The sequence below is a fragment of the Calypte anna genome, chromosome 1, assembly GCF_003957555.1.
Source record: "Calypte anna isolate BGI_N300 chromosome 1, bCalAnn1_v1.p, whole genome shotgun sequence".
NCBI classification, from domain to species: Eukaryota; Metazoa; Chordata; class Aves; order Apodiformes; family Trochilidae; genus Calypte; species Calypte anna.
In genome coordinates this window covers 36,382,970-36,396,867 of record NC_044244.1, presented here as the reverse complement: position 1 = coordinate 36,396,867, position 13,898 = coordinate 36,382,970, and the positions used below count along the sequence as shown (strand labels likewise).

The 13,898-nt window shown below is 43.1% G+C and overlaps 1 protein-coding gene across 2 annotated transcripts in view; it reads left to right on the top strand.

The window, feature by feature from the left end:
• VWF (von Willebrand factor) overlaps window positions 1–13,898 on the top strand; it is a 133,649-nt gene that overhangs the window by 23,392 nt on the left and 96,359 nt on the right. Inside the window, exons 9-13 of one of the 2 annotated variants that reach the window (XM_030444075.1) lie at window positions 2,599–2,710; window positions 5,110–5,156; window positions 9,494–9,630; window positions 11,078–11,216; window positions 11,913–12,013. In XM_030444075.1, coding sequence (XP_030299935.1) covers window positions 2,599–2,710; window positions 5,110–5,156; window positions 9,494–9,630; window positions 11,078–11,216; window positions 11,913–12,013 — 536 coding nt within the window. Of the gene's footprint in view, window positions 1–2,598; window positions 2,711–5,109; window positions 5,157–9,493; window positions 9,631–10,699; window positions 10,884–11,077; window positions 11,217–11,912; window positions 12,014–13,898 lie in introns of those variants that run through there. The other variant, XM_030444083.1, reaches the window with a different exon arrangement.

The following is a 13,898-nucleotide window of genomic DNA, read 5'->3' as shown; positions in this document are numbered from 1 at the left end:
TGCACTGAAGTTTTACTTACAGAAAAGCAGTACACATACTGAGGTCATGTTATAATTCCAAGGATCTTACTGATTTCAGATGAACAATTTCACTAGTGAAACTATCATTACAGTAACATTCATACAGGCTTAAAGAGGGTAGGCCAAGCAGGCTTCTAGCTTTTTTTCACAGTCCTCCTCCTCTCTCTATTGTATTTAAGAGAGAGTTTGTTTTTAATAGGACTGCCACTGTATTTCACCCTTCCATTCTGGACTTCATGCAAATGCAAAGATTTATTTACTGTCCCTCTCTACAAGATACCAAGGATGATGGAGATTAATCAAGAACATAATTTGGGTTCCAAACCAAGGAAGTGATGACAATATCAGCTTTGTTAAGGGATTGTTAATTACATTCTGAGACATTCCCAGTCATTTAGAGGTGTAGTATTTTCCTGTTCAGCTGCCAATCTGTTACTGACTGGGGGTGTAAAGCTGTCATTCTGTGGCAGGACTTGGAAAGGTTCATGTGAAGGGTGACAGGTGATGTCACTAGGCACAGGAGCTTCTTTTGGTGTGAAGGACCTAGCTATTATTTTTGTGCAGTTGTGGGAGTGCTGGGAAAAACTAAAGGAGCTGAATCCACTGGCCATGCCAGAGGATACATCAGAGCATTCTGGCTATGTCCTTCCTTTTGTAGCTGCACTGGTCAGCTCAGTGCAGGCAAGGTCTAAGGGGACAGGAACAGAAGAGCAGAGGAACAAGAACTCATCAGGAAGAGTGCCACATAAGGAAGAAGTAGATGTGTAGAAGGAAGTGCATGAAATTTGCTACAGGAAAGACACGGACCTGTTGGAACACACAGGATGAGACTGTTGAGGTTGTTCAGCCTGTAGAAGAGAAGGACCTGGGAAGGCCTTATAGTAGCCTTTCAATATGTCAAAGGGGCTTATATGAAAGATAGGGATAGACTTTTAAGAAGATCTGGTTGTTATGGGGCAAGGGATGATGATTTTAAACTAAAAGAGGGTACATTTAGACTAGATATAATGAAGAATTTTTTTTTTTTATGATGAGGGTGATGAAACAATGGTGGCTGAGGTTGCCTAGAGAGATTGTAGATATTCCATCCCTGGAAACATTCATGGTCAGGTTAACTGGGGCTCTGAGTAACCTGACCTAGTTGTGAAGATGTCTCTTTATTTCAGGGAAGTTGGTCTTTTAGAAATTGGAAGTTCGATGTTTAAAGGTCTCCACCAACTCAAACTCTTCCATGATTCTATGAAAAGAAAAGTGAATCAACAGTTAAAAACTTTTGCTGTTATTTGGTGCACTTTCAACAGGGAAGAACTTTGATTTGGATTTCATAGAAAGCCAGGAGGGTGTCACAGATGAACAGAGAAATTTGAGATTTAAGATGGGTGCTATACCTTCTCTTTGCTTTCCTCCAGTGCTCCAAAAGTAAAAAGGATGTGTTCAACGAATGTGTCTTTTTTTTCTTTAAGTGCACCACACGGTTATTTAATTTCTGTAAATGGAATTACTGTTGCCAGGGAAAAAAGGCAGATGTTCTGTTTTCTTGTGCTCTCTGGAGAGCCACACCACTCTTAAATGCTCAGATCTTGTTTTGAGTGCCTCTCAATGGAAGGATTTTCTCAACAGCAAAAATCTTTCCAGGCAGCTATATGGCAAGAGTGGGAGTAAGGGACTTAACCGTGTCTTGCTGTCAGTGATGACTGCTGCTGCCAGGGAAAAGGGCCAAAATCTATGCAATCAATTGAAAGAAATCCTTCAAAGAGGAAGGAGATGGGTTTTCATCATTCAGAATGTTTTTCTACTGTGGGTTTGTAAAGACAGAGAAATATCAAGTAACTATCAACATGGGCATCTAAGAGAAAGAAACTTGTCCTTGCTCCTACTACTAGCTTACAGTGCAATTTTGGGCAAGCCTTTTAACTCATCCATGCCTCAATTTATCTTTGTGAGATAAAATACTCTATATATAGAATAGGTAATTATGGTTGTGTAATATGGAAACCTCAGCAGTTGAATCCAAGTTGGGCGGTTAGTCCTTTCACTTTTTGCTTCTGCAGCAGTTGAAAAGAGAAACCACAGATTCACATGATAATATTTGTTAGAATTTTATGTTGACCAACTTTGTTCCTTCATTCTCTACTTTACCTCCTCGTCTGTCCTCTTTTGACAAATACAAAACTTGCCCAGACATCATTTTGTGCAGTCAATAAAGCTCAGGTAGTTTTCAGTCAGGTTTCTAGACAAGCTCTGATCAAACTTGATTGTGCTCCCCGTGTTTTATTTGTATATGTTCTAAGGATGTGTTATGAACATGAGGACTGGCTAAGAAAAGAGCTCTTCTGGGAGCACCAGACATGCTCAATTCAAGACCATCTGAAGAAAAGGCAGCACTTGAAGTAGACACCAGCCCCCGCAAGGCTTTTTGGCAAGCCTCATTCTTTATTGCTGTCTGTGGCTAGCTATGGGTAATAATGCATCTGAAGTCTTGCCAAGGTATATGAAGAACTAGAAGATCTAATCATATTTTTGTTTGTGTCCCTGTGTGTGTGTGCCATATGTATTTGCTTCTAACAATCTATCCAGAGGGGAAGCTCCTTGATGGTGAACATTGCATTGAAAGCTCTGACTGCTCCTGCATCCACTCTGGAAAACATTATCCTCCTGGCTCCACCATCTCCCAGGACTGCAACTCATGGTAAATTCAGTGTTGCTCTGGTGTGGTTGCTGTTGCTCTAGATAAGTACTGCACACCATTTAGTAATGACTCTTTTAGAGGATTTTTCTAGACATCTCTCTCTTTTTAAAAAAAATTTCATTTTATTGGCAAGGGACCCACTCCCTTATTGTAAATGCTAGCACCTTCCAAGAAGTGAGCTGTTTGAAAAGACAAAGCCAACTCTGCTTTTAAAGGAACATTTGATTTGATAGAACAATGTGAAGGTCATACTCTTTTGAGCAGAAGAGAACTACCTGTTTCCTGTGGATAAGACAGACCGGCAGGCTCCCATATCTGGTTAATGTCAACAGTGGTGTTTTGACTTCCTACATTTATTTAACCTCTCAACCTCATTTCTTTCCAAGAGGAGCTAGCTCAGGCATGTCCTTGGAACTTCTTGCAAAGCTAATGGATCTTCACAGCTTCATGGCTCACAATTTTTCTTTCACTCATGAATGCCAGCCTAAAGGGGAGGCTTGCTGTCCAAAGAAAGGAAGGGGAATGCACTCCTGATCTGGTTATAGTGTGAACATATTTGTGGGAGGCAGGTCAGACAACTCTGTGCCCAGATGTTCCCAATTAGAGCACAGAAGGATGCATTTAAGGTTACCATATGTAAGAGAAAGACCTGTGCGTTATTCTTTCTAGTCAGAAATTTTTCATTACCTGCACCATGTGTCACAGAGAATTACCTATGACATTAGCATTTTGTCATTTTCCCTGGAGTGGTTTGCACCTTTGAGCTCACCCACACTGTTTGATAGTATTGCTCTTGGAAGACCAGTGCTGCCTGATAGAGTATGTTGTTAGAAGATGCTTCCTGTAATTCAGATCTGATACTGCTGTGGAGAATGTTATTCCATTAGCTCAGCATTTGCCATCCTCAATAAAATGACTCCCTACAAATGGTTTTCAAGGGCTAGAATAATTAAAGGAATGAGAAGAATATAGCACCTCTTGAAACTGGATTTTGGAGATGCTAGGATTTACTGACACAGTATCCCACACACCAAGGATAACAGCCATCTCAGTCACTATCAGTGTATGTTACTTGTGCCTATGTGGGGTGACATGAAATCCACCATCCAAAGGCATTAGACCAGAGGACATCTACCTCCTGGCAACTTGCACAGAAAGGGAAATTAAGCAAGAGAAACTTAAGTCAGCTGTGTGCCATCAGGCTGACGAAGGTCTGCTTTACCTGAAGTCTAGTTGGCTGATGAAGGAAAGGGGTTGTTTCTCCCCTGTGATGAACTCGTGATGCCATGAATACAGAACTGTGGTCAGTGCTGGGACTCCACTGAAAGAGAGAGGATTATGGACTGGAGTGAGTCCTGGGAAGAACACTGGAGATGACCACAGCAGGGGTAGTTATGATGTGAGGAGAAGCAAAGGGAAAAGTTTAAAGGCTTGGGGGGCTTGGGGGGGCTTGTTTAAAGGCTAAGAGGAACACTTCCATTGACTGAAGTGGGAGTTTAAATAAGACAGGGCCAACCATTTCTCAGTGACAAACAGTGAAAGAGCAAGAAGCAATGGGTGCAAGCTGAAACATAGGACTTTCCATTTAAATATAACAAAAAAATTGTTTACTCTGAGGCTGACAGGGCACTGGAACAGGCTGCCCAGGGAGGTTGTGGAGTCCCCTTCTCTGAAGAAATTTAAAACCTTCCTGGATGCAGTCCTGCATAATGTGCTCTAGGTGATCCTGCTTCAGTGGTAGAGTTGGACTAGATGATCTCTACAGGTCCCTTCCAACTCTGACAGTTCTGTGATTCTGTGACACAAGTTGCAGGGGAGGAAATTTCATTTAGACACAAAAAGTTCTCTCTGATATGGTGCAGCACTGGGACAGCTGTCCAGAGAGGCTATGCAACCTCATTCTGGAGATTTTTAAACTCAGATGGACAAGATCCTGAGCCACCTGATCTAGATTTGAAGTTTCCCTCTTTGAGTTGGGAATTGTAGTATCTGATTTTTCTGGAGATCTTTTCAAATATTTTTTTCCCTCTGATTCTGTTGACAGATTCCCTCTGATATGTTGACAGACATACCTTGAGAACTGCAATTAAATGTCATTCTATGTCAGTGGAATGTAGCCGAATGCTCTACTAAACACAGAGCCTTGACAGGGGAAAAAAAGGTAGTTAAAAATTAGTGAGTTTTGCAACTGTTCCAGCTCTTATTACCTGCAGTTGCTGTCAAATAATGGTAAGAAGGGATGGATATTTTAGGAAATGAGGTTATGGGAGATGGAAAGGATGTTGGGGACTGGTCTAATTTCCCTGAAACGTGGGCCCATGTTTCGATTATTTGGCAATAAGTTGCAACAGAATATTTGAATTCATGTACTCTTGCCTAACTTGTCTTATGTTTCCTAGCATTTGTCGACGTGGCACCTGGATCTGCAGTAATGGGGAATGCCCAGGTATGTTGACTTCACACTTTTCAGCTTTTGACAAGTAAGCTTTGTCTATATTCCTCCCACTTACATTCCAGTTCTGGTTTTATCTACAGAAAATATGAATCTGTTTTTGTCTTTACTGGATTGTTGCAGTGCAAGCCAGATAGGTTCATACTTCTAACTTTTTCTTGTGAGACAAGCTGAATGTTGCCTGTGTGGTTTATATTTAGAAATTAAATACTTAGTGAGAATAGTTCTTATTTTTGTTACTTAGTTTAACAACACATAAAGGCCTTTAGGTCCAGAGGACTGGGCTTTCAGGTAGAGAAACACTGCTGGGTTTCTTTCACAAGGTACCATTCTCTATTTGATTCTCTAAATTAGCACACTTTTGTTGATGGGCCAGTTTGAAGTACTGAAAGTAGATTGGGTCACTCCTGACCCTATAGGCTTTGGGGCCTATAGGTGATGTTACAGGTGAAGGAGCTACAGCCCTGGGGAGAAGGTGGCCACCCTGACTTCTATGGGTCATGGTGGTGGCAGCCTGAAGAGGCAGCTCTGCAGGTGTTCTTGCTCCCCTTCCTCCTACCCTACCTACACCCCAAACTCACCAGGAATGATGGCTGCTGCCCCATTTTTATTTCTTTTTACTACATGGAGGAGGAGGACGTGATTTTTCATGCTGTATGTTGTCCAGCAAAGTGTCACCCTCTTTGTTTCCTCCTGCTAGTTCTGTGGCCCATCCCCTGTCTCAGCTCTTGCACCACATTCAGCTGTGGAAAGACCTGCTAGACCTGAAACATGATTTGACTCTGCTTGCATGGTGTGTAGGAGTCTGCAGGGAGATGGCACAGCTCTTTATCTGCTTTTGGAAACCAAGAGTGGAAGGGATGAAAGGAGGCTGGGGTAGTAGCAGGAAAGAAAAGAGAGAGAAAGTTTTTTTGGTTTCTTTGTTGGTATGGGGTTTTTTTTTTGTTTGTTTGTTTTTCGGTTTGGTTTTGGTTTTTGCAATTGTGTGATCCACACAAATTGGAATTGCAACTGTTTTAACTATCAAAGTTTGTCTTTCTATTAATAGTAAGCTTGCTTGACCCATCACTTCTCCATTTCCTTCTGCTTTAAACTGGAAGTGAGCACTTGCCCCAAAATAGCAGAAAAAACAAAATAACCCCAAAAAATTAAAAAAAAAAAAAGGGAGTCAATGGGCATGCAAATATTCAAAATAGAAGTGACAGTTGTACTGGCCTATGCCGAACAAGGCTGTGAGAAGCCCCATGCTTCAGGTGTTCACTAAGATCTCTCTCCAAGTTCACTAAGATCTCTCTCTCCAAGTGCAGGGAATCTCTCTGTCTAAAAAGTGTAATCAGGGACACAGCCCCAGATTTTTAACTCATGAATCACAGAATCATGGAATCATAGAATCACGAGCTACAACATGTTTACAAATGAGAAATAGGTCTTTTTCTAAATTCAGTTTTGACCTAGGTTATAACTCTTACTGTCCTTGCTTTCGGGGCTGCTATGAATACTGTGTGAGCCAAATTTTTATCCTCAAACACAGCCATGTTTTTTTCTTCATAGTGATTACAGAATTGAAGATAAGCCTGGTGTTGAGGCTCGCAAACAGATATCAATATTCAGCTTGTGCCAGAGGGGATCTGGTATTATTGTCTTTTTCTGAGGTGAGAGCTCTGCAGAATGAGCATGAGTCATAAAGAAAACCAATATATTTTAATACCTTCAGCTAATATATGCAAGTCACTTTTAAACTAGGCTTGTACAAGACTGGAGGTCACCTAAGTGCAGATGTTGTGCATATACCTGCTCACACCTACCAACTGCATCGAGACAAAGCAGCAAAGCTTCCCAAGGTAGCAGTACTTGATAAAACAGTAGCCAAGTTTACACTGTTAGCTGTCCTGTTTTGAAGCAGTATTACAGCATATTCTTACTGTTGGTTGGCTATTTTTGCAGCAAATAATTCTAAAATCAGGTGTCACAGAAAGTTTGTATATGTCTACTCACATACGCTTAAGGCGGTACCATTATTATTATTTTTTTTTATCAATCTGTCCAGAAAAGTTTCTTTCCTATTGTGGGAATGAATTGCCCAGCTTGAAGTTTGGTGGCAAAGCTGGGTCCCCAGCCAGAGGTAGTGCTTCAGAAAGCAGTGCCACCTAGCAATAGCTGGCTAGCACAAGCAAGAAGCTCTCAAGCTGATAACATAATTAAATTAACAATGAAGGCAGTGGGTTTCACAAAATCTCATGGGATGCATTACAGCAAATGGAATAGTTAGAGGGACCCAGAAGAAGAGGTTTTGCCGCAGGAAAGAAATTTCCCTTCCAGGAGCAATGCCAAAGAGCTGGGACTTTTCTGGGAAAGCAGTCACCAGCAATCCATGCTGCAAACCTGTCCTCTGCGTTCCTAGATGCAGAGAACACCCTAGAAATCAAACTGCCTGTAATATAGTGGGTTATGCCTGGTTTCCTTTAATCTGCCCTCCACATCTGATAGCCAGTTAATTGACTCTGAAGTTGAGTGGAACAATGGTTATTTAACCTTTCTCCAAGATTAATTGAAGAGAAAGAAGGATTTCCAGAATACCAAACCCCCTTATTCTCCAGCAGATGACAGACATCCAGCAAGTGCTGAACTTCCTTTAGGGCTATCCAAGGCTGGGAATCCTCAGGATCTGTGATGTTTTACTTTAGCACAGCCCAGTTTAAGACAATTAACACTGATAATATGTTGAATAAGGAATTTTCCATGTGATGTTCATTAGAAAGAGCTTTTGTGGAACTTGGAGGTAGTGAAGAGAGAACAGCTCATGAAGTTTACCTGATATACCTGCCAGTTTGTAATGCTTAAGCTTTCTCCATCCTTTGTTGTACCTACACTGGATTGCCAGTGTAGGTACAGCACCTGAATTTTGTTCTGGACAAGGAGGCCTCTGCCCACACTGTTTTATGTGGGATCATGTCTAAGTGCAATACTCTTCTCTCATGAAAGTATTTCCTTGCCAGCTCTGTGGAGTTGGAGCTTTCCTACGTTCTTGAAGAGGCACTAGCATAACAGGGTACTAAATCCCAGTTGTTGCATCTGAATATTGCCTTCACAGCCACAATTTATCATAACATTTTAAGGTGTTGGAGCATTTAAATAGCCTCTTCTCATAGTAGGAGGGTGCATCTTTTTTTTAAAATAGGAACTTTAGATGTAGCTCTTGTAACTATGAATTTATTTTTAACTTTATACTAGTTAACTAAAGTCTGCCCTTGGAAAAACTCCAGCTTCCAACTCTTTATTCTGATAAAGTATTTTTTTGCTTTAACGTTAGAATAACTTACTGGTATTCAGTGCAGCCCAGCAAAGGCATAAACACTTTTTTGGGGGTTATGTTCAAGGAGGCCTTTGTGAAGAAGGCTCTCCGACACTGTTGCCTTCATAAAACCATACTGCAATGCTCTAAAAACACCAGCAGAGAGGCAATGAGAGAGCTTACAATCTGCCAAGACTCCACTGTGAAACACAGACTGGGGATGAGGAACCTCTGCAGAAGACCAGCCACAAACGTTCAACAAGTCCTGTTGCAAATTTTGATTTTCAATGGTGTAAAAATGTCCATGTTCTGCAGCCAGCTCCATAGGTGCAGGTGTGCCTCACTGGACTAAGCAAAAGTGGATTTAAAGTGTGCTAAGTCAGGATGTTGCAAGCTCCTGCAGAGGGGCAAGAGGCAACCTTGCCCAGTGAATGGGGCATGTGAATCATGACGGGTAATTCTGAGCATCCGTCCTAGCCCTGCCAGTCACAGACATTAGTACTTCCACACCCCGTGCCTCAGTTTCTCCATTGTATAAAGACAGAAACTTAGTTCTGACATAAAGGAGAGTGTGGGTTGCTGTTTACTGCTTGTTAGTGCCACCAGCACCTATCACTGAGGTACTAGGTATGACCAAGCCTGTGGAGAGCTTGAGTCACCATACGGAGTTTCCAGGCCTACTGAGGTATACACTGGTGAGGAATAAAATCTGCTTCAGCTGAGCCATTTGCTGATGGCCTCGTGCCCCTCAGTTTGAAACATTATATATGCTTTTCTGTAGGCATGAATTTCAGCTCTAGAGTGTGATTTATACCATATTCCCCAGGTTTTGCTGGCGCCACTGTTGCTACTGGTGATGACTCACAGGGATAAACACTGAGATAAGCATCTTCCCAGTGCTTTCTGGTCTGCAGGAGACCCAGGCCTTGTGCACCCTGCTCCACTGGGCTGTTCTTCCTCCTTTGTGGCTTTGGGGGGAGATGGGAAGGATTTTGCTTCCAGCTGGCACTGGAGTGATTAAATGATCTTCACTTTTCAGGAGAGTGCTCTGTCACAGGCCAGTCCCATTTCAAAAGCTTCGACAACAAGTATTTCACCTTCAGCGGGATTTGTCAGTACTTATTTGCCAAGGACTGCGTGGAAAATTCCTTTTCAGTGATCATTGACACTGTGCAGGTATGAGCAGCCACGGCTGGGGTGTGTGCTCCTCCACGCATGCTCGAGAGAGAGCGGGAGGGGCTGTGGGAGTATGATACGAATTGCAGATGCATAGGCAAGCAGAAGTAATTTTCCTGTGAAATAATTAGTTTAAATAACAGATGCAGTCTCTCTCCTTAGTTAATAAGTGTTTTGCTTCTCCTCGCTGCCATTCCCAGGAGCCTACCTGGAGACAGATTCATAATGAGATTTGGAGAATGAGCCCTCACTGCCTCTTATGCCAGCTGAACAAACACATGCAGACCAGGGTGTGCCCCTTGCAAAACACCCTAAGGGCTGCCAGTGCCTCATTTGTGGCCAGGGAGAAGATGTGTCCTCAGACACCCAGCAGGGTGCCCTGGCAGACTGGTACTTTGGTTTGCTTTCCATTAAGTCCTATTTCTCACTAGCTGGTCAGCAGCTCTTCACTTTCCTGGCTATACCTCCTCATGGATGTGAGAGGCAGCTGGAGGTCAGAGATGGCTGGAGAGAGGCAGGAAAGGGAGCCAGCCAGGAGGGAAGGAAACCCTGGAGCGGGTGTCACAGGGAGGTTAACTTGGTCGTGAAATTAACTGACCAATTGCATATGGGAATAGGGGTACTAAGCAGGAAACTAATGAGGATACTGAGTCAAGCAGGGGGGGAAGAAAGGGGATGAAGACAGAGGATATGAAGGCAAGGAGAGGTATGATGGAGTCAGGATACTGACAGGAATGAAGGGGTGAGTATCATCTCGCCTTGCAACAGGAGAGAAGAGGTGCAGGACACGAGCAGCAGAGAAACCACAGGCTCTGTAGAAACAGGGTGTGACGGTCACACGCACCATCGACGTCTGTACCCTGCATTAGAAAGCTCTGATAATGCAGCTCTAAGGTCATCTGTGTTTGGGAACTTGCAGAACAGGTTTCCACTGAAACTTCCCTTTCGAAACCAGGGAAGAGACTTGGGGGGCGGGGGGGTGTTGCAATCCCTGTTCCTCATCTGCATAACCCAGGGCTGAGGCAAATAAAAAGCACAAGAGTCTAGGGCACTGCGAGCTGCCCAGTTGTATCCCAGGCTTGGGAGCTGTGCAGGGGCAGCCAGAATGCCCTCCCTGCCCCTGCTGCAGGTGGAGGAGAGGAAACTGGATTTTGGTCACTGGTCACCTAGCACAGACCTCTCCCAGGGGTCTGGAGTAATGCCTGTGGGCTGTTTTCCAGGCTCAGAGAGGAGGAGCTGTGGGTAGCTCCCTGGTGCGTGATTAATGGGATAATGGAAGACAGGCTGCCAGCCTGGTGTTTGTGGGATGCAGAAACCAGATCCATAAAACCATTGGGACACTTAACACCTCTTGAATTAGATGCCGCAATGCCTTTTGAGGGCCTGGGGCTAAGTTACCAATAAAGTGAAAGCTTGAGGTTCCAGGCAATATTTTGTTTCCCTGTAGTGCGCAGACGATCCTGATGCCGTGTGCACGCGCTCAGCTTCCATCCGAATCCGGGATATGGACAACAGCCTCATTAAAATGAAGCATGGAGGAGGAGTTTCACTGAATGAGCAAGACATACAGATCCCTTTGCTGCAAGGTGTGTTTGCATGGTCTTAACTCTGGCCAGCCACAGAAGGAGTTCTACTTACGCTTTTTGGCATGGCTTAGCCCAGTTCAATAAAAAAGTGTTTACAGTTCCAAATTCTCACTTGCAGCCTTTTCTGGAGGTTCTATCATTCCAGCTTCTTCCCACACAGCTGGCACATCTTGGCTCAGCTTCTCTAAAATCAGGAAAATTAAGCTGGTCTGGATTTGACAGATTTGATCTTGGAAACCACTGTTGGCCTATGTTTTTCAAAACAATATATATATATATATAGATATGTAGTATATAGTGATTATTATTGTTATTATTATATTATATTATTATTATTATTATTATTATTATTATTATTATTATTATTATTATTATTATTATTAATTTCCAGAAGCTTGCAATTCCTCCAGTTGTTTTGCAAAATGTTCCAGTTAATGCCTGGGGTTTTGTAGAATGTTCCCAAGAATCTTTAAAGCAGAGCCTGTGGACAAGTTCATGCGGCTATGAACTGCCCAGCAGGCGCAAAACTTGGGAAGTGTGAAATGGGCATTGCTGACACCTCTTGCTTTAACAGACCTGTGTGCCCTCTGCTCCCTGGCAGCCACTCTGTGGGTCTGTTTGGTGTGCTACAGGGGTCCCAGGCAATGGAACACCTTATCCTAGCTTGACTGACTGGCCCTGTGTTGTTGTCTTCAGGTGCCCTCCGTATCCAGCGCATGGTCAGGACTTCGGTTCGCCTTACCTATGGGGAAGATTTGCAGATTGACTGGGATGGTCATGGTGGACTCCTGGTGAAGGTACTCTTTCCTTCTGTCTTTTTTATTTCTGCCTTTTTGCCCCCTCTCTAGTCCCACCCAAACATGTACAAAGATTTTCTTGTCTGAAGTGAGAAATTGCTTTGTGTTGCATGTTAGAAATTCCATTCTCTTTTGCTACCCCCAGAGCAATATACAGGTCCTTTTGTATTCTAGAAACAACACTTTCATCCTACAGCAGCTTGGTAGCTTCCCCCCCCACCTCTTTTTTTGTGCAACGAGAACCATTATTAACCATGAATAGTTTTGTGTTTTGTTCAGCAGATACCCTCTCCAAACTGGATTTTGCTTTCATTTGCTTTGACTGTCCTGTCTATAGCAATGGACTCCTATGACTTAAAATAAGGGAAGAGTATGCCTCCAGGGACACAGTTACTCATAATTTTCAGGAAAGATCAATTAAGTCATACAAGATATGTTGCATGCTCCTTCTACCATGAGGAATGTTTAAAATCACCTTTGATTAACAATTAGGGTTTGTCTGTGCTGCAGACTGCAATGGAGTGTAGAAACACCCAAACCAGGTTTAAAAGAAATGAGCTGGAAGGAGAGCAGTCTAGCTGCAACAGCAGAGAGCTTTACATAAACCACTATTTTTTTGTAAGCTGCAGAATCAGCTGCAGCACAGAAAAGCCTGGGAGGGAAGTGGAGAAGATTATTTGTTGAGGAATAGTCTACTGATAGCTGATAAACCATCACAAGCTCTCCAGCTAAGCCATCTATCGCGTACTTTGCTGGTAGGAGAGGCTGTTCTCATTTGATCAGTAGGTCTCAGGGACTGCAAGTCTTGTCCTTGAGGGTGTATTCACTCCCTCAGGGACATGAGTCATCCTGTAGCGTTGCTTTCAATGACCTGCAAGGTTATGCTCCCTGTGTGATGCTGGGTGGCTGTGGACCTGCCCACTCCTGACATCTTTGCGTGGATGAGCGCTTGACCACAGCCTTGCTGCCTTTGGGCCCCACTTGTAATGGAGGCTCTGCAGGTGGGCTCCCTGTGGAGTGAGTTTGCTCACCAAGAAGAATTTTCCCAAGAGAGACAGTGTTCCTGGGGTTCTTGTTTCTACCAACCCAGGCATTGCCCTTGCACTCTCCTTCCCCTTTCCAAAATCTGGCTTAAAAGTCATGCCTGGCATAGCATAAGGGTTCGTGGAAGCTGGTTTAGAAGTGAGTTTAAGAGTTGAAAAGAAATAGAAGAAAGATCAAGAATAACTTTATAAAGCATCCTTGGGTTTGTTGTTGTTCTGATCTAGCCTCTATCTATGTGCTCCAAGGGTCCTAAAAGTTTTTTCTAGACTAAGAATAATTCAGTTCAGTCCCTTGGCACATCTCAGAAGTCTGGGCTTTCCTCAGTATTCAGAGTATTTTTCAGATAGCCTGGCAAATTCTTTCTTACTGTTAAAACAAATCTAATTTTCTGCTCCAGATCCTCTACCCATAAAAAGCGGTGGAAATTTCTCCAATCATCCACATTTACTCAGTTCTGCTCTGAGCTCCTTCCCTTGTTGGGTATCTGAAGCATCTCTTTAATTACTTTTGGAGAGTTAATGTATGATGGGTTTGGAGACTGAGTTGTTGCCAAATATTTCTGACAATTGGGGGAAGTGATACATTTCCATTACCTTGGCCAGACTCTGGTAAAAATTCTTCCTATGTTCCCCAAGAAGTCACCCCTTTCTGTGACCACTCGATATTTGGGATTTGAGCTTCCACTTGAAAATGCGTCACAATTTGTGTTTGTATGAGTCATTCTCCATCTGCAGATTATATGAAGAAGTAGCTTCCTTGGCTGTCAGAGTGATAAGGATAATTCATGGTTGTTTCTTTCAGTGATCCATATTTACTCTCTGACCTCTCTGTTCAAAGGGAG